The following is a 24947-nucleotide window of genomic DNA, read 5'->3' as shown; positions in this document are numbered from 1 at the left end:
TGTTGCCTATGATTCAGCTCTTTCATCTCAACTTCCCTATATATTTCCATTCATTTATTATTCTGCCCTAAGTTTTGTGATCTCTTTGTGGTAAGGCTAATGCATGATATATAAAAGCCTGTAAAATTCACATAATTTTAGAAATTGCATTAAAGGGCTTCAAAGATACTTTTAATAATAAAGGATTTTTTCAGAAAGAAACATCAAATGATATATCTCATGAATATATTTACATAAAGAAATATTTAGCAAGATATATTCTAATATGTTCTCTTTTTGTTGTATACTTCCTCGTTGGTTTAAGTGGTTACATCAGTTGGAGGGAATAACTTTATATTCTGTCTATCAGTAATCATAATTCTGTCAGTATATCCCTTTCTTCATCAGATAACATGAGATGTTATGGATGGAGCTCTTATATCTGAAGAATAAATATGCAGAATTCCATTGAAAAGTATAGGTTTGATACAGTAGAAAAATGTCATATTCTTCATGGGCCTGTAGCCTTGGTATACCAATCTTTGAGCAAAAAGGCATGGTGAGTTTCTAACACAAAGTAGACAAGCAGCGTGGGTGTGTTACTACAAGTGTATTTTTAATCACATCATTAGTTTTATAAATTGCTAGAGCATTTATGCTACCTTTTGAGATTAGTATTGTCAAAGCAACATTTTAAAAAATCATTTTTTAAAACTGATTTCAGTTTTATTGTGTCAGAGAAATAAAATTGAGTTAGCCAGGTATTGAAGCTTAACATCATACAGAATAAGCCACCTCACAATTCAGTTCAATTCCAATATTGATTTTATTTATATTGTAAATAATAGAATATATTCATGAATATAGTTCATGAACAGAGGTAATTTGGTGTAGTCCTTAAGGCATCAGGTTAGAAACTGGGAAACTGGGAGTTCAAGTCCTGTTTTAGGCACAAAGCCAGCTGGGCCAGTCACTGTCAGCCCTAAGAAGGAGACGGTGGCAAATAATTTTTGAAAAATCTGATAAGAAAACTGCAGGGATTAATCCAGGAAGTTGACAGGATTCAACACTGACTCAAAGCCAGACATACACCTACCTGCATTCAGTGTTGAATACAGGTTTGACTTCAATAGGGTGATGATCAGCTGTGATAAATATAAGAATCTGTGTCTGCATAGAAAAGAATCAGATATGAGACACTGAAATATTGGCTTGGGAGCAGGCCTTGAGAGAAGAATTAAGAAGTACTAATGGACCTACAACACCAACAACAGCACCTGCAGTGCTAAACAAAATGCTAAAATGCATATCCTATTTTGGACTGAATAAACAGAAGGATTTCACCCAGGCCGTAGAGAGTAATTGTTCCATTGTATATTGTACTAGACCATGTTTAGAATATACCATTTCTGGGCATCTCGTCTAGAATGGATGAGAGAAACTGGAACAAATTGCTACTAGGGTACTAGAAATTGTCTGATTAGGCCAATTAGAAAGAATTTCTCATCATAAAAACCACTAATAATAGAACAATCTGCCAAGAACAACGAGAAATTATGCTGTCTTGGAGTTGGCTAGCCACCTATTAGGGAAATTCTGGCATTGAGTATAAGGGGGTGGGGTGGATGTCATAATGAAATCCCTTCTGGTTCATAGTTTCTGTGTCTCAATGACAAATTGTCAGTTTTGCCTCACTAAGATAGAATCTCTTTCAATCATTATAGGTATAGGGAGAAAAACCCCATATGTGCCACTGTGCATTCCCATAGAACAAGTTGGAATGGTGATACATAATAAACGGTTATTAAGCTCTTGCTGTGTTTTTGCTTGTAACGTGTTCTAAGGAAGCTGTCCAATCACGAGACCCCAGTCAACTAGCTTTTTCTTTTTGATGTTTGAACAATAAATAATCAGATACTGTATTCTTTTGATCATTTCTTTCCAGTTTGCCCTTTCCAAAGATAGGTGAGGAGGAAAATCCTAAAGAAGCCTCACTGTGAGGTTTTGATGCTCAGAGCTGTATCAAAAAAAGTACAATCAGCTCTTGAGTTGGTCTAAGAATACATTTTCTATTGCTGCCTCTAAAGCTGCTAGATCCTCAGAAGACATTGCTACTTCATACCTAGATGATTTTTAAAAAAATACTTTTTATTAATGATTTACACATATGTAAAAGATAAAAGTGAAATTATATAGAATGAATTTTTATTTTTTTAAAACGTAATAAAGTGCAAGTAGAAAAAAGATTGAAGAAATAGGACTTGAGCTAAAGCTATTTATCTCTCTTCCCTCTTTAAAGTTATAAAATGGTTCTTTTTTCCCATATTCAACCCTTTTCGATCAGCAAATCCATAAATCAGCAATTTGAATGATCATGATTTCTAATATGACAGTGAATATCTCTGCTTCAAACTCTTTACTGAAAAATGTTTGTTCCTGATCAATTAGTACTAATTACTGTCTACTCAGATGGATACAGCTGGTTAATTGTGGAATACATTAAGTAAGTGTCAATTAGTTCAGTTAAAATGTAAATTAGAGTCAATCCAATTTTGTTATTTATTTATTTATTTATTTAGATTTTTATACCGCCCTTCTCCCTAGGGACTCGGGGCGGTTCCCTTTTATGATTGTACCCTGCTGGATTTTAAGAAAAAAACACACTACAGAATCTTAAAGTAACTTTATTTTTTAAAAAACAAATCTTTCATTTACAAATAACATTTGAATTAAAGCACAGCGCTACTTCTATGACAGTTTCAAAATCCTACAACTAACCCCCACGCTTGGATTTTAATTACAACTTATTCATTTTATACTGAATAAAAGCCAGTACTTCAATTAAAAAAGAAAATTTGGAATTCATTTTCCATAATAATGATAAGTTCAGAAAAGTATTTAATAGAAGGATTTGTGCTTGATGTTTAGTGTAGTTTCAGAAATTGGCAGCCTGCTAATCCAAATTTTAACTGCAAATAATGGCTTGCCAGTTGTCAAGACAAACTGCTGGAATATGGCCTCCAGTCCTTTTTAAAAGGAGAAATATCTGGTTTGAGGCAAAAAACAAAACAAAACTGGAGATTAGTCACTTGACCATTTGCAACCTGCAAATGGGCAATCTAGCATTGGTGTTAATCATCTATACCTGTATCCTTTTGTTACCAACCACAAAATGATTATTAAGAGTTGGCAATGACTTGATGTCACATAGGCAATAGAACATCTATTGTTAGCTCACGTAGCAAATAAGAAAATAGAGAATGAACTATAACTGTACTAGTATCAAAATGTCAGCATCATTTCAGGATTTAAAGTATAAAATATTGCAGTGTGAGTCAACTTTCTTGGAGGGATATGTGTGTGTGCACCCACGCCTAGAGAGATTGAGATTATAGAAAGAGACAAGCAGACAGTATATCTGTCTATCATCTATCATCTGCTTACAGATTAGGAAAGCTGGTTTTCATGTCTATAATACTGCAATACATTAGGTTTTCATTTTGCAAACATTTATCAAGAAACAAGTTCCACTAAATTTAGTGGAACCTTCTTTTAGACAGGCACAGAATTGCATAGTATTTGTACCATTTACTGTGCGTGCATCACTATGTCAGGTTTAATTTAACTGTAGATACCAATTGTTTTGCAAATACTACTACAATGCATTTTAATGGATCAGAGAATTTAGGCAATACAAAACAATATTGTCAAGTTGATTGATTTTGAGGCTATATGAAAATAAAATTTACTGATAAATATGCTTGTCCTTTACCTATTTTGTGCATATAATTCTATGATGAAATTAATTGGGATTGTATATGCTTATTGAAAAAAGCTTGAGGTGTTCATTGTAAAGGTAGAAATGTTTTTAAGTAAGATTATTTCATTTTGAAGGACATGATACTGAACTCAATATGAAATTGCACTACCGTAGTTACAGTATGAAAACCAGTCTGATGTTGTGAGTAAAGGTACCAGACTGGAAATTGAGAAACTAGACTACTTACTCTCAGCCCTAGGGAGAAGGCCGTGGCAAACCACTCCTGAGAATGTTGCCAAGAAAACTGCTGGGACTTGTCCATGTTTTTCCCAGGAGTCAAGACTGACTTGAAAGCACAAAACAAGTCAATAGTTAGCTTGCAAACTTCCCTCCTAACCATATCAGAACAACACACTACTTTAATTTTAGTAGAAACCAAAGGCTAGAATACATATGACATCTAATGAGAAAGCTTGATATTAAAAAGGCATTTCATGTGATAAAAACCATAGCAAACTTTTTTGCATCAGTGCTAACAAAAATGCTTAAATATTAATTCCAAGATTCTTCACAGTGCAGTTAACAGGGTTTGAAAGAATGGATAAATATATAAAGTATAACTTATGTTTTATACATCCTGCTAGCAATATTTTGATTTTAGCCCCTGTCTTAAATGCAGCACTGTTAGATACATCCCTACTAAATAAAGCACACACCTTTAATCTTTTCATTCATTTTCAAAATGAAAATGATTTTTTAAAAAATGTTTCAAAAATTGTATGAAAATGTTCTAATATTTATCTGAAGGAATTCAGATGTGTCTGGATAATAAGATTAATTGGGTAGGCTATGCAAATATAAAATCCTCATATTTCAGTGATATATCTCCTAATTATCATAGCATTATAACAACCTCTGAAAGCCATCCAGAATCTAGACATAAGAGAACATGTTAGCAAAATAATTCCCCAAATACCAAGTCTTTGTAGCAGATTGATGTTTCTTTAGTGAAAGTCAATAGCCATTGGTGTTTCATCTCTTGGCATTAAAAAAAATCAACAATATTTGGGATAATCCGTGCCCTAATTTGTGTTCTTAGTTTAGGCTTTTGTACTTTGTCTTCTCCTTCGACCACTATACACTGATTCACCTGAAGGAGACAGAAGGAGCAAAAGAATTAATTTATAAAAATCCAAAATGGAGTTATTGTCCTGCCATGTAGAGGTGGCTCTGCTATTAACCACAATGGTGAAAACAGGAAATGTGACATGTCACATACCCCATCACCCATGTACATTTCCATCCTAACAGACCCAAGAATGTAAGTCATGAGGTTTGGCTTGTGATGTCACAAGCTTTGTCATCATATTTGCCACCCTCTCCTCACGAATGCTTATGCTAATCTGATTTTACCTATTATTTGGATCTAATATATGCAGGAGATAGATAGTATCATAGTTATTGACTATATTATAAATCTCTGAAAGTTACAAAAGAAATTGCTCACACAAAGTTAATACTTCGGAGGATTATAAATCTCAATTAAGATTAAAACTTTCTGATAATCGGTTTACATTATGCTTCTGTTTATTTAAAGATCATATCATACCTTTTTCACCTTTTGGTCCTCTTGGTCCTTGGGGGCCTGGTGGGCCCATCGATCCAGTATCACCTAAAAGAATAAGGTGGGGGGGGATCAAATAACGTAATGAATCTAGGGATCTAAACTGTGACATTTGACCTTTCTTAAAAAAAAGGTCTTTTTAAAAGACCTTTGTTAAACCGTTTAACAAATTCAAAGGTTAACCAATCATAGGCTTTCCAATTCCTTGTCCCAAGAACACTCCCAGCCATTTTCTTATGAAGGTATCAAGCAAACTGAAAAATGTTTCACTTGTTTCCCTTTCTGCCTCCAAACTGTCCAGAAGTTTTCAATTATGCAAATCATAAATTACTTCATGCATGAGACTATCAGCATTTCATTGATAATACCTGCCTAACTAAAAACAGCCAGAATGAACCAATTTTTAGTATTAAAAACAATATTAGTATTAAAAAATATAAGCAACAGGTTATTATTTAAACAAAATTAAATACAGGAGAAAATGCTTTCATATTTGTGTAGAACAGTGGTGTCAAAATGGCGCCCTGCAGGCCAGATGCATTACATGCAGACCACTCCCACCCCAGCGACTCAAAGGCAAAAAAATGTTGCGATGTCATGTGAGTTTGACACCCGTGGTGTAGAAGTTGCTTTACTTTTGGTGTATGTGATTTTGCTTTATTTTTATATTTTTAGTATAAGAAAGAGAACATAAGTAAAGGCTGTTATGGCCAAACCGGTAATACCTGCAAAGTCAACTACATTTAATATACAGGCTAAACTGAAATTAATGTTACCATTTTCTCTAAGGGTGAATAGTCAAAAGTGAAGGCATTTATCTGCCAACAGACTTGAAGGCCAAAAGGCCTTCCCAAGGAACAAGCATAAAGTACTGACACACTCAAAGAAACTCTTAGGGGAAACAGGGAAAAACCACCTTTATTTTTTAATCCATAGCTTCCCCCCAAAATCATAATGACAAGAGAGCAGGCTGAGCAGAATATGAAGTATATATGGAAAACAGAAACCAGCAAAAGTTGAAGGGTCATATAGAGTGGCACCAGTGGTGGGTTGCTACCGGTTCTCACCGGTTCAGGAGAACCGGTAGTAAAAATATTTAGTAGTTTGCAGAACTGGTAGTAAAAGATGGCTGGCTATGCCCCCAAACCAGTCGCCGGTCGCTCGCCCCGGCCACCATGTTTGTTGCCGCCCCGCCACCACCTCTGCCGCCGCCCCCTCTGCCGCCGCCCCCGCTGCCCCCACCGCCTCCAGGCATCTTCAAACTTGCCTCCTTTAAGACTTGTGGACCAATCAACTCCCAGAGCTTTGTTGGCTGAGGAACTCTGGGAGTTGAAGTCCACAAGTCTTAAAGGAGTCAAATCCCCCCCCCCTGCCTCCCTTGCTCTTTCTCTGCCTCGCTCGCTTGCTGCCCTTCTGAAGGGTCGGGGGTTTCCGGGAAAGGGGGTCTGCGGGGTCTGCGCTGATCCGGGAGGCGCATACAGCACTGCTCCCCTTCGCTCAAACAGCCACCAGGGCGGGGCGGGGTGGGGCGGGTGTTGGGCTGTGGGGAGCGGCTGGCTCTGGAGGGCGTCCCTGCCTCTTGCCCCACCGGGAGGGCGAGCACCGAGCGAGAGGCTCCGGAAGCTCCTGGAAGCCGGACGGAGCAGAGCCAAGTCGGCGGCCCATTGGGATGTGGCAGACTCTGGCCCTGGGCTTGGTCTTCTTCCCGGCTCTCTTCGCTGCTTCCATTCGCAGCCTGCGGTGGCTGGCGCCGGAATGGAGCCTCAAAGACCAGATCCTTCTCAGCTGCAGGGACCGCCTGGCACCAGCCCCCGAGGGGAGGGAGGGAGGGAGGCGGGCAGCATCCCGGAGGAAGGTGGTGGGAGACATCCCCCCAGCCCACTTCTCCCTCCCCTGACCCAGATCTGCTCAGGAAACCGAGGAAGGGAGCCGTGCAAAAGGAGCCAGCGGGGGCGGCAGGTGCAGCCGAGAGAAGCGCCAACTCTGAGAGTGCTTTCGTGGGGATAGAACCTCTTGCTTGCACAAGAAAAGCTGAGTTGCGGAAGGGTTGGGGGGGGCGAGGGGCTGGGGGCTGGGGAAGAGCAGAGCCCCCCCTCCCGCTCCTTCCCGAGGGGTGGGATCTTGGGGGTGGGGTGGGCTCTCTCCCCCGCCCCGCACATGTGGGGCGCCAGGCTGGGGAAGCTACTGCTCACCCCAAGTCCCGATGTGCCAAAGGACTGCAGGCTTTTGGCTTGGCGTGGCCAAGGTTCGATCCTTCTGCACAGAGAGAGGGAGGGAGAAAGAGAGGGAGGGAGAAAGAGACAGAGAGAGAGAGGGAGGGAGGGAGGGAGGAGGCGGGCAGCATCCCGGAGGAAGGTGGTGGGAGACATCCCCAGCCCACTTCTCCCTCCCCTGACCTGGATCTGCTCAGGAAACCGAGGAAGGAAGCCATGCAAAAGGAGCCAGCGGGGCGGCAGGTGCGGCCGAGAGAAGCACCAACTCCAAGAGTGCTTTTGCGGGGATAGAACCTCTTGCTTGCACAAGAAAAGCAGAGTTGTGGAAGGGTTGGGGGGGCGAGGGGCTGGGGGCTGGGGAAGAGCAGAGCCCCTCCCGCCTCCTTCCCGAGGGGTGGGATCTTGGGGGTGGGGTGGGCTCTCTCCCCCGCCCCGCACATGTGGGGCGCCAGGCTGGGGAAGCTACTGCTCACCCCAAGTCCCGATGTGCCAAAGGACTGCAGGCTTTTGGCTTGGCGTGGCCAAGGTTCGATCCTTCTGCACAGAGAGAGGGAGGGAGAAAGAGAGAGAGAAAGAAGGAGGGAGAGAAAGAAAGCGGGAGGGAGGGAGGGAGGGAAAGAAAGAAAGAAGGAAGGAAGGAAGGAAAGAAAGAAAAAGAAAGAAAGAAAGAAAGAAAGAAAGAAAGAAAGAAAGAAAGAAAGAAAGAAAGGTGGGAGAAAGAATGAGGGAAAGAAAGAAAGAAAGGGAGGGAGAGAGAGAAAAAGAAAGAAAAACGGAGAGAGAGAGGGAAGGAAGGAGGGAAGAAGAGAAAGAAGGGAGAGAGAGAGTGGAAGAGAAAGAAAGAGAAAGAGGGAGGAAGGAAGAGAGAAATAAATATAGAAGGGAGGGAGGGTGAGAAAGAAAGAAAGAAAGGGAAGGAGAAAGAGAGAAAGAAAGGGAGAGAGGGAAGGAAGGAGGGAGAGAGAAAGAAAGAAGAAAGAAAGAGGGAGGGAGGGAGGGAGGGAGGGGGAAAGGAAGGAAGGAAGGAAGAAAGAAAGAAAGAGGAAGAGAGAGAGAAAAAAGAGAGAGAGAAGAGGAAGGAAGGACCACAAACCCTGGCACTAGGCTTCAGAAGACGCTTTGAAACAGGACAGCAATCTGGGGGTGGAAGGGACCTTAGAGGCCATCTAGTCCAATCCCCTGCTCCAGCAGGAAACCTTCTATCGTCTGGATAATTTTGGTGCCTCTAACAGAGAGGAAAATTGCCAGAAAGGAGAAGGAGTTTACTAGGGCAAGGCTGCCATGCAGAGGAAGGCAGAGATAGTCCTTGTCTTATGACCAGAATTGAGTCCAAAATTTTGGTTGCTAAGTAAGAGCGTTGTTAAATGAGTTTCACCACATTTTACTCAATCCATGACCTCTCCTGGCTCTAATAGTCATGTGCAAGTTAGGGAAGAACATCTGAAGTGTGTGTAATGTTCTAAATGTACAGAAGTTGTAGTTAAATGTGTGGCAGAAAGTGGACTCTAGGTGTGTTTTTCTAAATGTAGTAAGTGAGGTTGAATGTGTATAGTTTTAGAAGTGGGGTGTGTGTGTATGTACATACAGTATATATATAGCAGATAATGTATCTTTTTGTGTGCCTATACACGCTATACTATGTAATATGTATGTGTACACATATGGCATATATACATAGGATTTAATAGTATATTTTGGATGTTCAGTAGTAGTAAATAAATAGACAGGGAAACTGACGTCAGTGACATCAATCTTTGACGTGAGTGACATCAAGTTGGCCACACCCACCCAGTCACATGATAACCAAACCACGCATACCCAGTCACATGACCAAGCCACACCCACTGTCACATGACCATCAAGCCACACCCACAAAATAAGTCACACCCACAGAACCGGTAGTAAAAAAAAATAGAATCCACCCGAGTGGCACATCTAGAAAAACATATGATTAAGTGGGTTTAAATCCTGAATAGGAACATTTCAGTTACAAAGCATTTTGTTCTAGATCTCCACTTGCACCTTCTAAAAGCAAAATAAAAAATTCCTTTCAATATGGTCAAAGATTACATGTTAACTAGATGAATCATTTATCCAACTCTTTTGAGTTGGTTCCAGACAAGGTCCTAGCTCTATCGATTAAAAAACAGATCGTCTGACTTTCCAACCTGTTGGTTTCTTTGAATGGAGCAGTGAATAGCACATGAAAGGCAACCTTGTTTCTTAAAGATTGCCATTGAGGCATCTAAATTACCTTTAGGTCCTGGGTATCCCATCGGTCCTTGTGGTCCAGGTGGGCCTGGAATGGTTCCATAAGCTGTATAAAATAATCAAAATCAGCATTCCTAGATATCCTGCTTATAAATATAAAATAAGTGCTATTTATACAAGTATTTCAGAAACAAATGAACTACTTTTATTATGAGTTAGGTGCCATTAGCCCTTTCAGCCCTTTCCTGTTATGCCGAAACAAAGTAAACTATTCAAGTTTTATTTGATACTGTTTCATATATTGTTTTTAAAAAGGCCCAGAGATTAAATTAATGGCAAACCTTTACTTCTACCATTCACAGTTATTCTATTCTAGGTATATAGATACTGAGAAAGAAAAAGAAAAAAAATAGGAAATGGTATATAAAGGCTAAAGTAAATTAGAAATTATTAGTTACCTTTGAAGAAATCCATGAGGTCTGCTGTGATGTTGCCATAGGATGCAAACACTTTGCTAATACCAGGGGGCCCAGGAGGTCCAGGTGGGCCTTGTGTATGATAAGTGAAAATGTCCTGAAGAAAGCCTCGACCTGGGAAATAAATTTGTTTTAATTATTATCCTTATTCATTAATTTGTATGCTGCCCATTCATGTACGTCTGGGTTGCTGATAAAAAAATATATAACATGATTTTAAACCACAGTAAGGCAGAATGGAAAAACCTTTAAAACACTTAAACAGCTTGAGTATAGAAACAAATTTTAAGATTTTTCCTAAATAGGGCCAGCCTCAGTTCTAATGGTAATTATAGTGGCAATTTATTTGACAATATAGGTCCGCTGCTCATGTGGTTTGGTTTCCTTCTCCCAGTCAGGCTGCCAAGCCATAAACATTGGGGACCACTGACTTAGGGAATTAAATATGGACAAATACAGTGCTGAAAACAATCTTAAGCATGGTTGTGAGCATATGACTTCTATGGTACTGCTTTACACCTTCATTGCATTGGTTTTATTGCCATTCAGAAATTGAATATGTGCTGAGCATTTTCCAAAAATGCTTTCTATGAAATTAGAGATAGGCAACATTTGAGGGGGATGGGTAGCCACAATTAAGTATCCCAATCTTTTGAAGAAAGCCATTTGGTGTTTCTTTGACATCATTTGGAAGGAGTATGGCCAAATATTTCCAGTCCTATTTTAGGTGTATCAGGCCTCCCAGATGTAAACTAGTGCTGTTCCCATCTTTTAAAAAAAAATCATCCCTGAAAGGCCAAAATCATTATTGCTAAAATCCGGCTGTTCAACACCAACCATTTCTATAGTATAAACTCTTGAGTGCTGGGGAATTGCTAAAGGAGTGCTGGGTGGCGGGAGTTTCATACATTTACAGGCTACTGAACCTGAATTAAATATTCAGGGTGGCATGGATTTTTTAAAAATCCATATTAAACCATATTTAGTGCAGCAATAAGAGGCCTGTGAGCCCCAGTTCATACCTTCAGGTGTGATTTCCAGTATTTTTAGTAGCTTTCCCCTCCCCATAAAAACAATGGACAAAATGGTTAACTAATATGCAAGCTTCAACACACACATACACAGGCATCATCATTTAATCTCCCAAACTTTACAAAAGGACAACAAAAATTTTTGGGAAATTTTACATGCAATTTCTGAGTCCATAGCCAAAACATTGCCTAACAATGATTCAATGAGCTTTAGTTATTAAGATTGATTATGTTTAAAACTACATCTATTTCCCCAAGGTTGACACAGATGAAATATGAATATACTGTGTACTTACTCTGTATGGTTTCAGAGACTCTGGATGCTAATTCATTGTAATCCAGTGACCCATCATAGGAACTCATAAAAGATCCTTTTGCACCTATTAAACTCATTTGTGATCCTTCTCTTCCAAATGTTCCAGCATAAGATTCATCTGTACGTAATTCACCATTGCTTCTGAATAAATTGCTGCTTGATTCTCCTGTGGCTAATGATGCATCATACGATAAGCCAGAACTTGTAGATCTGCCATATGTTCCTTCTGAATTTACAGAGCTTCTATAATTTTCAGACCTAAAGCTGCCATCTCCTCTTGGTCCAGGTGGTCCTGGAGGTCCAGGTGGTCCTCTGATGAAGCTACGTACATCATCACCTACAAATCATATGGTGCATATTAATAGGACCACACTGATTAACATAGATTCTGATGGTCTATGGTTTTACAGAATTTAGAGGAGAAGCTGAACATATAACAATAATACTAAAAATACACAGTAGAGATCAGAAGTGAAACAATCTACTGTATGCAATAGATTGCTTATTCTATAGTGATGGAAAATTGTATTGAGGTATTCTGAATCATCCACAAAACATTTGGAAAATCCCAGATAATTGGGTAACTTCAGATGCATAAGGGCCTGCATCCTTTCTCCTAAATCGTCATGGCTCTCCAACACCAGATTGGGAACCCTTCCACATTTAGAGGGAACCTCTTTCCAGAAGGCAGGTACTACTACAGAGAAGGCCTGCTTTCAGTGTCCTGATAGATGACATTGGAGCACAACAGCCCCTGCAAGATTAAATTGGCCAAGTAGATGTTATGGGATACAGGAAGTGCCTCAAGTAACCAGGCCCTATACCATGCAATAGTTATAATCTCTGCTGAGATGAATCTGAGACTAAAGTAGAATTGTTTATTTTCTCTATCAAGAATTCAGAGCAATATATACCATTTGTATTGGAAGGATGTTAAAAATCAAGAAGAAAGGATACTTCTATCATCAAGAGCAAGAACCATTATGGATGTTTCAAGTGTTAATACTTCAACATTTCAAAACATAAAACTACTTTTTATGTGTTTCCCTTCATTACTCTAGAAATACTCTCAAGGACTTCTCAGATGAAAATAGTAGAGGATTATTATTATTATTCTTTTTTTATGAGACAGCTGAAAACGCATTCCATATGGTGAAATTAAAAATATTTTCTAACTCTGGCCATGCAGAATATATGTCCCTTGTATGTATGTATGAATTTATGTTGCTATATAATTGTGTTCATGTTAAAATGTACTTTCTTATCTTAAAAGATAACATACAAATAAGGACATGAATAAATATTAATTAATTAAATCCATGTTTTAAACAAAGTTTATTAAACATAGAGTAATCCAAGTTTCTGAACTTACTTTGAAAAATAAACCCCATGGAATCTGCAATTTATTTTTGAACCTTATGTTCTTCTGCACTTCAGTATGTAAATTTGACATTTTATGCGTACTGCTTATTCCTTTAAGGTTCTCTTGAAGGCCACAAAGATTAAGTTTTTATAACTAAATTTAGGATGAATGCAATCGCCACATAAGAATCTGATTTGAAACCCCAAAGAACTCTGAGTTCAGTCAGATCATGAACCAGGATGAAGTCCAAATCTTGAATTTTCAAGTGGAGCAAATAAAACTGCAGAAGGAGTATATGCTTACTTGTAAGATATTGGATCAATTCACTCCTGAACTGGTCAGTCCAAACTCCATAGTCAGGAGAAATGAGGCCAGTTCCTGAAAAGCCAGGTGGTCCTGGGGGGCCGGGGGGGCCGGGGGGCCCAGCACTCAAGGAATATCCTATACCTTGAAGGGAAAAGAATAAATTATTTAATTAAAAAAGAGGCATCTTATTTTTCACAAGAGTTAAGATGAGGTTTATTTAAGACTAGCAATTAAAGCTTTATATTTAGCTGCCTATTTTGTGTTTCTGCTTCTCTCTTTCCCATGTTACATCATAGACTCTAAAATCACAGTCATAAAAAACAATATCTCTGAAGTAAATTCCACTGTATTCTGTGGAATTTATTACATACAGTGGTACCTCGGTATTCATTGTTAATTAGTTCTGAAAGGCATGATGAGTACCAAAAATGATGAGTACCAAACAAATTTTCCCATAACGAAAAATGTAAATAAATTGAATGTGTTCTCAAACCAAAGACAACACACATTTTTAAGGCAATATGTAAAAAGGTAGAGTGGTATATCATTACTTTACATCAGAAATAAACTAAAATACTTAGATTAAATAAAACAAAAACCTCACTTTACCTCTACTTGATGAGGAAAAAAAGCACAAAAATGCACAAAATGAGCACAGAAGTTGATAAGTCTGTAAGAAGATGTGCACAGGGCAAGAGCTACTGTGTGACTAACACATCACCCTTTGTTTCATCTGGAAAGTATTAAGTCATGAGGCAACCAACATGTACAATTTCTAGCTTGTGCGTTCAGTATCAAACAAATGACAAAATACTCAAAATATTCTTGTCAAAATGAGTTGAGTATCAAATTTAACGAATTTCAAAGTAATTGAATACTGAGGTACCACATTACTATGACATCAATCATATTCTGGATTATGTCCAGTGATGGGATTCAGCCAGTTCGCAATACTTCGGGAGAACCGGTTGTTAACTTTCTGAGCCATTTGGCAAACTGGTTGTTGGAAGAAAACATTAGGGCAGAGAACTGGTTGTTAAATTACTTGAATCCCACCACTGATTATGTCCTACTGAATGAATTTACTTCTGAGTAGGCAAGTATACCATGTTCTTCCAAATTCATTGCTTTAATTTTAATCAGATATTACACAGGAATTTCTTCACAATAATGTTATCAGAATATAATTTTCATATAAATATTTGCTAAAGAGGTATTGAGGACTATTTTGATGTAATGGGTAAGACAGGCTAGACACTGGAAGACAGTGAGTTTTAGACGTGAAAGTTGATGGGCCAGTCATTCTTTCTGAGTTCCAGGAAGTAGGCAATGGCAAATTACTTCTGAAATTGTGCCTAGAAAATTGGAGGGACTAGTCCAGGTAGTTTCTAGAAGTCAAAAGCTAACTTGAAAGCACATACACAAAATCCTTTTTTTTCTTAAACAATATCACAATATTTTAATACATTTCATTTTTTAAAATTATCTTAAAATGTTTTATTTCAGTTTGGAGGTGGTAAGGAAAATCATGATAGGGTTCTGCTAGATCCATCTAAGCACAATTTCTAAGAAAAAAAATCAGTTATCACTTGAAATAATAACAACATGAAATATTATTGTACATCAGGATAGTCATAATTCTTAGAAAGATAGATCTGTCCTAAAACACATATCAATGTAGTTCTGTGTGTAGTTTTTATCTTTTTAAAAATCTAAGTGAAACCCAAGTAGACTTTCAAACTGATTCGTCCACTATGCTATTTGGTCATTTTAACCACTCAAATTCTGTGTTATCACCATCCCTATATTATCTTATCTGCCCCATAAAGTTACAGAAAATTTATAGGCTCTTCAGAAACCTTATATCATATCATCTAAATGCAGTATTTTTCAAATTTGGCAACTTTTAAGATGGGTAGATTTCAGCTTCCAGAATTTCCTCAGCAAATTTTAATTCTTTCTCTTTTAATTCTTTTGCATCAAAGATACTGATCTGATGGACCACATTAAACCTGAGAATTTGAAATCTTGACTTCAGGAACACTAGTTCAACTTCTAGAATTCCCTAGCTAGCATGCTGGGAATTTTCTGGCTGGGGAATTCTAGAAGTTGAAGTCCTCACATCTTAAAGTTGCTAATTTGAAAAACACTGATCTAGCCAACCAAACACAATGTGTATCAACTTTTCTTACTTTGTAGATATGTGGAGATATCCTCTGCTGTAAGGGTGGAAACAGAGCTACCTGATCTTCCTGGGGGGCCTGGAGGCCCAGGTGGCCCCACAATGCCTCTGAACTCTGAATCTGAAATTATAAAGGAAGCAAGTAAATAACACTAGCATCTGATTCCTGCTCTCTTCTCCAGCCCACATATAAGCACACCACTTCATACTCATTTACATATTCACCAGGGCAAAATCACTTTTGCCTATAGATAAAAACACCCCTCTACTGTCCCATTCAATTATCTGACTAGAGGGTAAGGGATAGACAAACTTTTGCTGCCTTTATTTAAAGGGGAATGGTCTTAATAATAATGATGCAAAATGAATGAAGCTGTCTCATACACAAATGGGACTTTTCATTTTTTTAAAAATTGTTTGAGATATTGAGGTTTTTTGCTGCTTTATAGTTAGAGATTATTTTAGCATCTATACTATGGGAGTGGTGTTTCTGATGCCAATTTATAGAACTCTGCTGCCAATTTGGGCCACTGTGCCAACAAAATTAAGCAGTCTGATCAGAAAGGTTTTGGAGTTTTTCATTTAAGGAAGTGAGGGCAGAACAGAAGAATCTGTTACACGGTGAATATTTCAGGACCTCACATTCAGGACCTGGTGCTGAGGTTATGGAACTTTTAAGAATGTATACCATGCTGGAAATGCAATATCTGATAGCATTTTTATAGTTTATTCACATATGTCCCCGTGCTGTTCCCATTTTCCACTGTCAAGTGAGAAATAGGCTTAAATACTTCACCTATTCTCTGGCAATATGTTATATATGTATGAGATGGAGCTGAATTTTCTGCTGCCTGCTTCAATTACAGTAAGAGAAACCTAGATGTTTGAACTGCAAGAGAAGGAATCCAAGATGACAAATTCAAGATGGGTGATAATGGACCTGTAGCAGTGGTGAAATGTAAAATTTGTTACTACCGGTTCTGTAAGTGTGGCTTGTTGGGGGGGTAATGTGACTGGGTGGACATGGCCAACTTTTTTTTTTACTTTTAAAAGCATTTTTTCTACAACCTCTTCAGCCAAAGAGGTTGTAAAAAATGCTTTTTAAAGGCTCTGATGATCCCAGCTGAGTTGCCTGATTGTCAGAGGCTTTTCTTTTCTTTTAAAAGCATTTTTTTGCCTTTAAAAGTAAAAAAAAGCCTCTGACGATCAGGCAACTCAGCTGGGATTGTCAGAAAAGCCTTTTAAAAGCATTTTAAAAATGCTTTTAAAAGGTTCTGATGATCCCTGCTGAGCCGCGCGATCATCAGAGGCTTTTATTTTTACTTTTAAAAGCATTTTTCAGCCAAAGAAAAAAATGCTTTTACAAGTAAAAAAACAACAACCTCTGATGATTGTGTGGGTCAGCTAGGCATGGGGGGGGGGCAGGGATTTTTGCTACCGGTTCTCGAACCATCCATCGCCATTGCTACCAAATCAGGTGATCTGGTTCAAACCAGGAGCATTTCACCTCTGGCCTGTAGTTATTGTAAAGAAATCAAGAGAGGAAACCTTAATATGCAAATCCTTCGGCTGTTCAACTATGAGTATGATTTTTTTAGGATGGTGTGATAGGATGAAAAGACTCACCTTGAAGCAAAGTTAAGATATCACCATAAGATGTTCCTGGCAGACCAGGAGGACCAGGTGGTCCAGGAAGTCCAATAGTAGTTCCAGAACCTAAAAAATTAATGAAAGCTGAGCTATGAAATTATATAAGAAAACTGGAAGGACCCATGTTATATATTTTCTCAGAAAATATATGCATCTAATGTTCATATTGATTTAATCATAGAGTGTGGACAAAAGATACAAATTAGTTTCAGGAGGCATTTTACTCTTACCAAAAATGATTTGGCTAAAATGGCTTTCATCAGCCTTTTATGATACTGAAATGTTATAGGAGTAAACTAAAATCTCAAATCCTCTTAACAATTTCCTACTACTGTACCTAATGTATTTTTACAGAATTGGGTTTGTCTAGTCTAATGAAAAGAAGGACTAGGGATGACATGATAGCAGTATTCCAATATTTGAAGAGCTGCCACAAAGAAGAAGGGGTTAACCTATTTTCCAAAGTGCCAGAAGACAAGACAAGAAACAATGGATGGAAATTAATCAAGGAGAGAAGCAACCTAGAATTAAGCAGAAGTTTCCTAACAGTGAGAACAATTAACCAGTGGAATGGCTTTCTTTCAGAAGTTGTGGGTTCTCCATCACTGGAAGCTTTTAAGAAAAGACTGGATAAGTTACCTGTCTGGAATGGTATAGGGTTGAGAAAAGGGTTGGACTAGAAAACCTCCAAGGTCCCTTCCAACTCTCTTGTTCTGTTTTTCCATATCATCTTTAAAACCTGCCGTGACTACTTCGACTGTTTTGAGAGTTAGGAGCAATTGTCTTGAAGCATACTTGGAAATTTGTCTCTATTTTGCCATACCTGAGTCTAATTTCCCTTTAAGAGGAAAAAAACCTTTATATTCTTTTTTAACATTTAGTTAATTACATATGATTAAAACTAAAAACTGCTTTAACTTTTACAATCATTGATAACTTTTTGTCAAATTTCTGTCCAAGATTTGTCTCAAGGTTACAATCATTTCAGTTTTTTGCTTTCAAGAATATATTCCAGTCATTACTGAAGAAGATGCAGATCTAACCAAAATAATTGATTGAATGCATTCATACATAACAAGGAGTATGGAGGAGGAGAAGGGCATTTGTAAACAGATTAAAAATAACTCTCATTTTCTTAATTCCTGGAAAAAAATTCAAATGATCAGTGTTTCCCTTTTCCCAGAGCAGTTCTGCAAATTTAATTTATCCACAAGTTGGTTTGGTGCAAATTGAAATCAATGATTTTATGTATTTTTTACAATTCTTCTTGTAAGCAGTAAATTACGAGAAATCCTTAAAATATATGAATATATTTTCAGACTAATTACATCAGTATCTCATCCAAACATAATGGCCCTTATGTCCTATCCCCTCCCATCCTTGCCAAATACTTTATATGGGAAACATAGAATATGCATGAAGATATCTTGACCACTGTCCATTTTGTTGATATTGCAAACTAACTCAAAATACTATAGTTTCCACAATGTTGGCTACATTAGGACACCTTCATTATAGTGCGAGAAACTGATACCATAACAGATAAAGGGCAGCAACAATTGGTTGAGATATTATTACATTCCTACAGAGTATCTGGCAATTGACTTTTCTAATGGGATTACAATGAACAGTATAGAGCATTTAATTTATCTCTCATGATGTGTCATTGAGAAAATCACTTATGCAATGGAATCGCTATGCTTGCTTATAAAGCTTGTTATAAAAGAAGACATTACTTGTCATGTAGCTGATAACACGTCTTGTCAACTCATCATAGTCCATTGACAAAGCTAAGCTATCTCCTCCAAGTCCAGGTGGCCCAGGGGGACCTGGGGGACCTCGAGGTCCAGTAAGATATGATCGAATGTCCTCTCCTAAGGAATGGATTAAAAGAAAAAGGCAATGTTTATTTTTCTGAGTTTTTAGTTTTTCCCAAATCAGCAATATTTCTGGGTAGCTTCCAGGCCATTTTTAACACACTTTTTATTTTTCAATTTCTATAGTTAACCTATAGTTGTGGAATTTATTGCCAGGAATTGTAACAGCAGCAAAATTGGAAAATTTTAAAACAAAAATCCTTCGTGAAGAATTAGGGTATCAAAACTACTGAAAAGATAAGCTATGTATTACCTTCTCTGTCAAAGGCAACATGTTTTAAATACTGATTGATGACAAACAAAAGAGGAAGAGGGAAATCACTATCTCTCTAGCCTTGTGAGCTTCCCCAATACATCCTCTTGGGTATTTGTGACACAGAATGGCCTAATCCAGCAATGTCTTCTTATGCTTTTAGAACCATTCATTTAAGCTCTAATTATGCCTAAGTCTACAATAGATGTAACATATGATACTGGCACCAAATAATTCAGAGACAATTTCATCTGAATATAGCATTTCTCCCTATTTCTTTAAAATGAATGGAAAGAGACGCCAATGAACCACTTACTAGCCTTAGAGCAGGGGTGTCAAACTCGATTTCATTGAGGGCCTCATCAGAGTTGTGTTTGACCGTGGGATGGGTGGCGGGTGGGGGTAGAGTGGATATAGCTAGGGTGGGTGTGGCCAGCTCACCATCACTTGTTTTGGGGGTGCCTATGGTGGCCCGAGTGCTCTGCCAGAGAAAGTGGGCTCCTGAGCTCCATTTTCGGCTGCAAGAGCCTTCTGCAACCCTCTGCCAGCGAAAATAGAGCTCAGTAGGGCCACTGCAGCCCTCTCAAACTCCGTTTTTTCTGGCAGAGACTCTATGGGCCAGTTTTTCACTGTTTCCAGGGAGGCCCCACGGGCCAGATCCAACCCCCAGGCCTTGGGTTTGCTACCCCTGCCTTAGAGCATTTACTTACTCTGCAGCATAGCAAGAAGATTTTCATAAGACAGTGATGAGAATGAAGAGAGAGAAGATGAGGAACTGGAAGCTAGAGAAAGAAAAATGTTCAAAAACAGAAACTGTAAATTCACAAAGAAACTAAAACACAATTCAATTACTTCCAACATATAACAAAGAAAGGAGGTGATGAGAAAACAGGTCCTAAAATATCTGATAGAAGTGCATTAATGTGGTAACACAATCTATTCAACACATTAAAATTATTTCCTATACCTGATAAACTTCCACTGTATAAAAACGACACTCTTGGGATTCAACTTAAGGCATTGAAAAGAAGCAAGCCACCCAACTTTAGTATGGTAGCAATGCCCAAATAATTTATATATTTCAGACAGATCAGTTCTGTATTTTCATGTGAAAATATGAAGAATAACTAAAGAAATGGAAACTCAGTATTAAAAAATATGAGCCTTACTGGAAAGGTAGCTCATAACACGACGGGCCAATTCACCATAGTCCAAAGATTCGCCACCAATGATGATTCCTGGAGGTCCTGGAGGACCAGGTGGGCCTTGTGGTCCAATTAGGTAACGGCCAATACTATCACCTAATAAGAAATGTTAAAAAACCAAAGTTAAATCACTACAGAGATGGATTAGTGCTATGGCCTCCAGGTTCTCTTGGAAATATATCAGTATAATCTAGGGAAATTATAAAAATAATTTTGCACAGCATTCTTACATAATTAGCTGCTACTTCAGATTCAAGAAATACCTGACTAGAGCATTTAGGAATCCAGATTCTAAATTCCTAACATGCTGTTTCACTTATGGTTTATGTGGCATATAAGTGCAGCTCATCTTTCTTCAACATGATGCCCTTTATTGTTACACTCATCCAAATCTGACTACTAACCAGGCCAAATGGGTGTCTGCAGACATCTATAAGACACCAAAGTAAGAGGAAGATCAATCTATATTTTTCTCACTTACTTGGGAAGAATAATTTATTTATTTATTTATTTATTTATTAAACTTTTATACCGCCCTTCTCCCGAAGGACTCAGGGCGGTGTACAGCCAAGATAAAAAGCAATAAATATACAAAGTTAAAAATCAATTTAAAATACTTATTCAATGGTGGCCGAATTAAAACCGTCAAATTGATGAACCTAAAATACCCCATATAAAATTACAGAAGATTTAAAAATTTAAAATTAAAATTTAGAAATTTTTTAAAAAAAATAATATATCAAGACCAATTAACTGAATGGATCATTATCCCTGTTGTGCAATGCATGTTGTGGAAAACGTTTCTGTACTTTAAATTATACATATCTCACAGTGAAATCTTGGCAGCTGAGGTATAATCTAATTGCTAATTAGGAAAGGAAACATTATAAAATGACACTTTAAAACAGAAACTTGAAAACATTTTTTTTCTTGGTTATTTTCTTCCTTGTCAAAAGAAAACTGAAAACTTACATGTGGGAAGTGTTGTCTGTGACTTGGGAATTGTGAAAAGCTTTGAGCCAATTCATGCTTTCTATTAAATGAAGTGGTAATAAAGGGGGTAAAATTCTTTACGGCAACTCTCAGACTTCAGGGATTAAGTCATATTTTAAAAATGTTTTTCTCCCCGCCCCATTTAAATTTTCCTTGTAAAGAGAAAAGGCAAACAAGAAAGGATGAGGCTATTCATATGCTTCTCTATCTTTGGCAAATAGGATGTATAGGTTTTTTTCCCTTTAGAAATACAGAGGAGTAGACCATGTTAGATCTAATCTCATGCAACCCTCATTTTCAAACATTTCATTGCATAATATTGCCATCTCAGATATCATACATATCATATGCAATTTCCTTTTTTCCAGGCACTATCTGCCCACTGTACACAAGGTAGCCAGGAGAGGATACCAGGGCTAAAAACAGGCAGGAGGTTGGAAGCCAGGGAATGACATTCTCAGGTTTGATCTTCACACTTTAGAACAGCTTGCTTCCTGAGGTTGTATACTGCCATATTTTTTTATCCTATAGGAAAGTGATCAAAATTGCCTTTGAACACAAGGTGTTCAATGTGGGAGATTTTCTCTGAAGAAAGCAACAATTTTTTATGAATGCTTTATGTAGAGTAGGGTAGATTGTCATCTGCCAGGTACAGAATGTATACCTTCTGGAAAGCCATGTAAAACCAGAGTATGTACTCACTCTGAAGGTACTCAGCGACATACTGTTGAATCTCTTGCATTGAGCTAATTCCAATTCCTGGAGCTCCAGGAGGGCCCGGAGGACCTGGAAGGCCCTGAGAAATTCTGGATCCAGCTGTAAAAAAAAAGTTCCTTGCTTATAATACCTTTTGATGTTCTCCTTACTGGATTTCCCCCATGCATCCTACTCCCTCCACACCCATCTTCACATGGCTGTATTTTCATTAGTTTTGTTTTATTATTACATTATTGTAATATTTACAGTTTTTTAATTATATGTCTACTGTTGTAAGCTGCCCAGAGTAGCCCCACAATGTGATGGGCAGCAAATAAATTTAATAATAAATAATAAAATAAATTCCCCCTACAAACCCTATCTAAAGTTTTCATGGAAATAAAAGGGACAAAAAGAAAACATTCACAGGGAAAAGATTTGGGTATGTCGGTATGCCAGTGGAGAGCATCAGCCCTTTGTTCCTCCTCATGGTTAATCTGAATCTGATCAATTACATGAAGAAAATCTAGGTCTGATTTGCAATGTTTATTTGAGAAAAGAACACAGTCTTTTTTCCACCTATGTCAGTAAGAAAAATCTCATGAATTTGAATCTCTAATTCTACAGCTTATTTAGTTCACTTCTGGGCAAGAGCTTTCTCAGCAAGCTGCCATTTCTGAGCTTCCAAAAGCTACACTGGACTGAGTCGTTCAATTTTATTACAGCTATTGTGCTAAAATAGCCCCACCTCTATTTTCAAGGGGTGATGTTTAGATAAATTAAGAATATGACTTAATCACGGCAGTTCACTTTCAGGATAATATTTCCTGGTACTGGAGCTGTTCTTCACCTACAAAGTTCTCAGAGAAATTAAACTCCAATTATATTTAGCCTTACAGAATCTCTTATCATTGTATGCAAATGTGTATATTCTAAATAAAATAGGGGTTCTTACCTCCTCCAGGGATTCCAGGGGCTCCTGGTACACCTGCATCACCTAAAAAAAGAACAAAATGGCCCATTATGTAACTCCAAAAGGTGAGCCTTTGTTTATATAACACTATTACTGTTTAGCAGGATAGAACAATCTTTAATGCCTTATTGAGAAAAAATAGCAACCAAATGAGATTCTCAAATGAGAATCTAGAATTATTTATATCATTTTAAACATTATTTTAAAAAAACTTCTCAGTCAACTTCAAATGAAAATGCCCACACAGCACTAGTGTCTACCATTTGGAGTTCAAGACATTTGTCTAAAGTGGTCTGTGGGAAGAGTCACCTCTCTTTGCACAAACCTTTGTCTCCTTTAGGTCCAGGTGGTCCAGGACGTCCGGGTGGTCCTTGGACAGAAATGCCAGTACCTGCTAAAAAAGATGGGAAGGAATCAATCAGAACTGAAGAACTGGGACTAAGGGAAGAAAGGCATATAGGTCATAAACATTTAAATGTTTTAGGCAAAGCCCACATTTGGAAAGATGTACCTCCACCAACTCAGGTATACGTGAGTTATGTGATAAATAAATAAATAAATATACCCCTAAAGGTGACAGAACAGGTTTATTTCTTTTTGACTATACACCAATATCTACCAACACAGATTTGCCAATATAAAATATGCTAGATTACCTGACCAAATATTTATCTTGTTAAGCCAAAGTGACTCATTGTTATTCTGAGTACAGTAGCCATGTAAGGACTGTTTATAAAATCCTGATAAGGAAGGAACATAATTTAGACTCACCTTGAACAGAGGCTCCTGGGAGACCTGGCTGACCTTGTTCACCTATGAGAAAGTTGAACAATCATGTAAATGGACAATGACTATATTACTGCCTTTTCATGCCATCCAATGAACCAACCCCTCATTTTTATTACCTTTGAATCCTCGTGGGCCAGGCAACCCTGCAAATAAAAAACTCTATTAGACTCACAATGCTTATGCAGAGGGCACTGTCACAGGATTTCTCTGGCTAATGCCACTGCTATTGGCACAGATACTCCTCGTCAGTTTCAATTTCCATTCTTTTTGTTGGTATGGATGCTGCTTAAGGCAGTGTGGTTTACAGAGCAGACATATTTTCTGATGCCTGTATTTATGCATGAAGATTCAGTAACTTTGTACAAATGGCATGACATTAAACCTAGATAAGAATCTGGTTCTACCAGCCTATCAAATAGTAGTAGTAAACTGAGTAACTGCCAATAACCTGAGAAGAACATGTCTGAGGGAAAGGAAGGGATAACACCTTTGGTGACAGGGGAAGGCTGAATTATTTTGTAGGGTGCAGCCTCACTGCAAGCTATAACATATCCTCAGAACAACTTCTGAAGTTTAGCATCTAAGTAAATTCTAGTGTGAAATAAATCACAAAAAATTGTATTTAAAGAATATTGAGAACGGCTGGTCTTGTTTCATTGGACATGAGATACTTAGATTCAAGGGAGCATTTGCTATCTGTTAACTTCAGGCCTGCTGCAGCCATCTTTCTGTTTCTCAGATTGCCACACAGTATGGGAGGGAGGAAGTCTGGAATGTCAGCCCAGACAACAGCAACCGATTATCCCATGGGAAACAAGGTCATCTCAACAGGTGCTGGCCAGAGACTGAGGGGAGTTGCCAAGCAGATGCCAGAACACCTAATTGGACAATCTAACCTGTGACTATGAGGGAGGGAATTATCTTTTCTTTAATTATAATGAAACCACGAGAAATATTTAGAACTGGTTTTATTTTCATTCAGGCCGAAATGATGTACTCAATAAAACAGTTATTTGAGAAAGCTGAAAGCTTGGAGTGCTGAATTGGTTG

The 24947-nt window shown here is 38.0% G+C and overlaps 1 protein-coding gene across 8 annotated transcripts in view; it reads right to left on the bottom strand.

Moving 5' to 3' along the window:
- Positions 1-2647: 2647 nt before the first annotated feature.
- The window catches only part of COL17A1 (collagen type XVII alpha 1 chain), a 76169-nt gene continuing 53869 nt past the window's right edge, over positions 2648-24947 (bottom strand). For 7 of the 8 annotated variants that reach the window (XM_058187632.1, XM_058187631.1, XM_058187633.1 and 4 more), the window contains 16 exons: positions 24014-24040; positions 23880-23921; positions 23434-23502; positions 23091-23132; positions 22142-22255; positions 20411-20542; positions 19952-20023; positions 18848-18985; positions 17088-17177; positions 15472-15582; positions 13277-13420; positions 11591-11947; positions 10246-10377; positions 9831-9893; positions 5349-5411; positions 2648-4889 (listed from right to left, as the gene is read on the bottom strand). In XM_058187632.1, coding sequence (XP_058043615.1) covers positions 4840-4889; positions 5349-5411; positions 9831-9893; positions 10246-10377; positions 11591-11947; positions 13277-13420; positions 15472-15582; positions 17088-17177; positions 18848-18985; positions 19952-20023; positions 20411-20542; positions 22142-22255; positions 23091-23132; positions 23434-23502; positions 23880-23921; positions 24014-24040 — 1646 coding nt within the window. In that variant the 3' untranslated portion in view covers positions 2648-4839. The remainder of the gene's footprint in view (positions 4890-5348; positions 5412-9830; positions 9894-10245; positions 10378-11590; positions 11948-13276; positions 13421-15471; positions 15583-17087; positions 17178-18847; positions 18986-19951; positions 20024-20410; positions 20543-22141; positions 22256-23090; positions 23133-23433; positions 23503-23879; positions 23922-24013; positions 24041-24947) is intronic. The other variant, XM_058187634.1, reaches the window with a different exon arrangement.

This window comes from Ahaetulla prasina, chromosome 6, assembly GCF_028640845.1.
Source record: "Ahaetulla prasina isolate Xishuangbanna chromosome 6, ASM2864084v1, whole genome shotgun sequence".
Lineage (NCBI taxonomy): Eukaryota > Metazoa > Chordata > Lepidosauria > Squamata > Colubridae > Ahaetulla > Ahaetulla prasina.
Note: the sequence above shows the minus strand (reverse complement) of the source record. Positions and strands in the feature narration are given on the sequence as shown.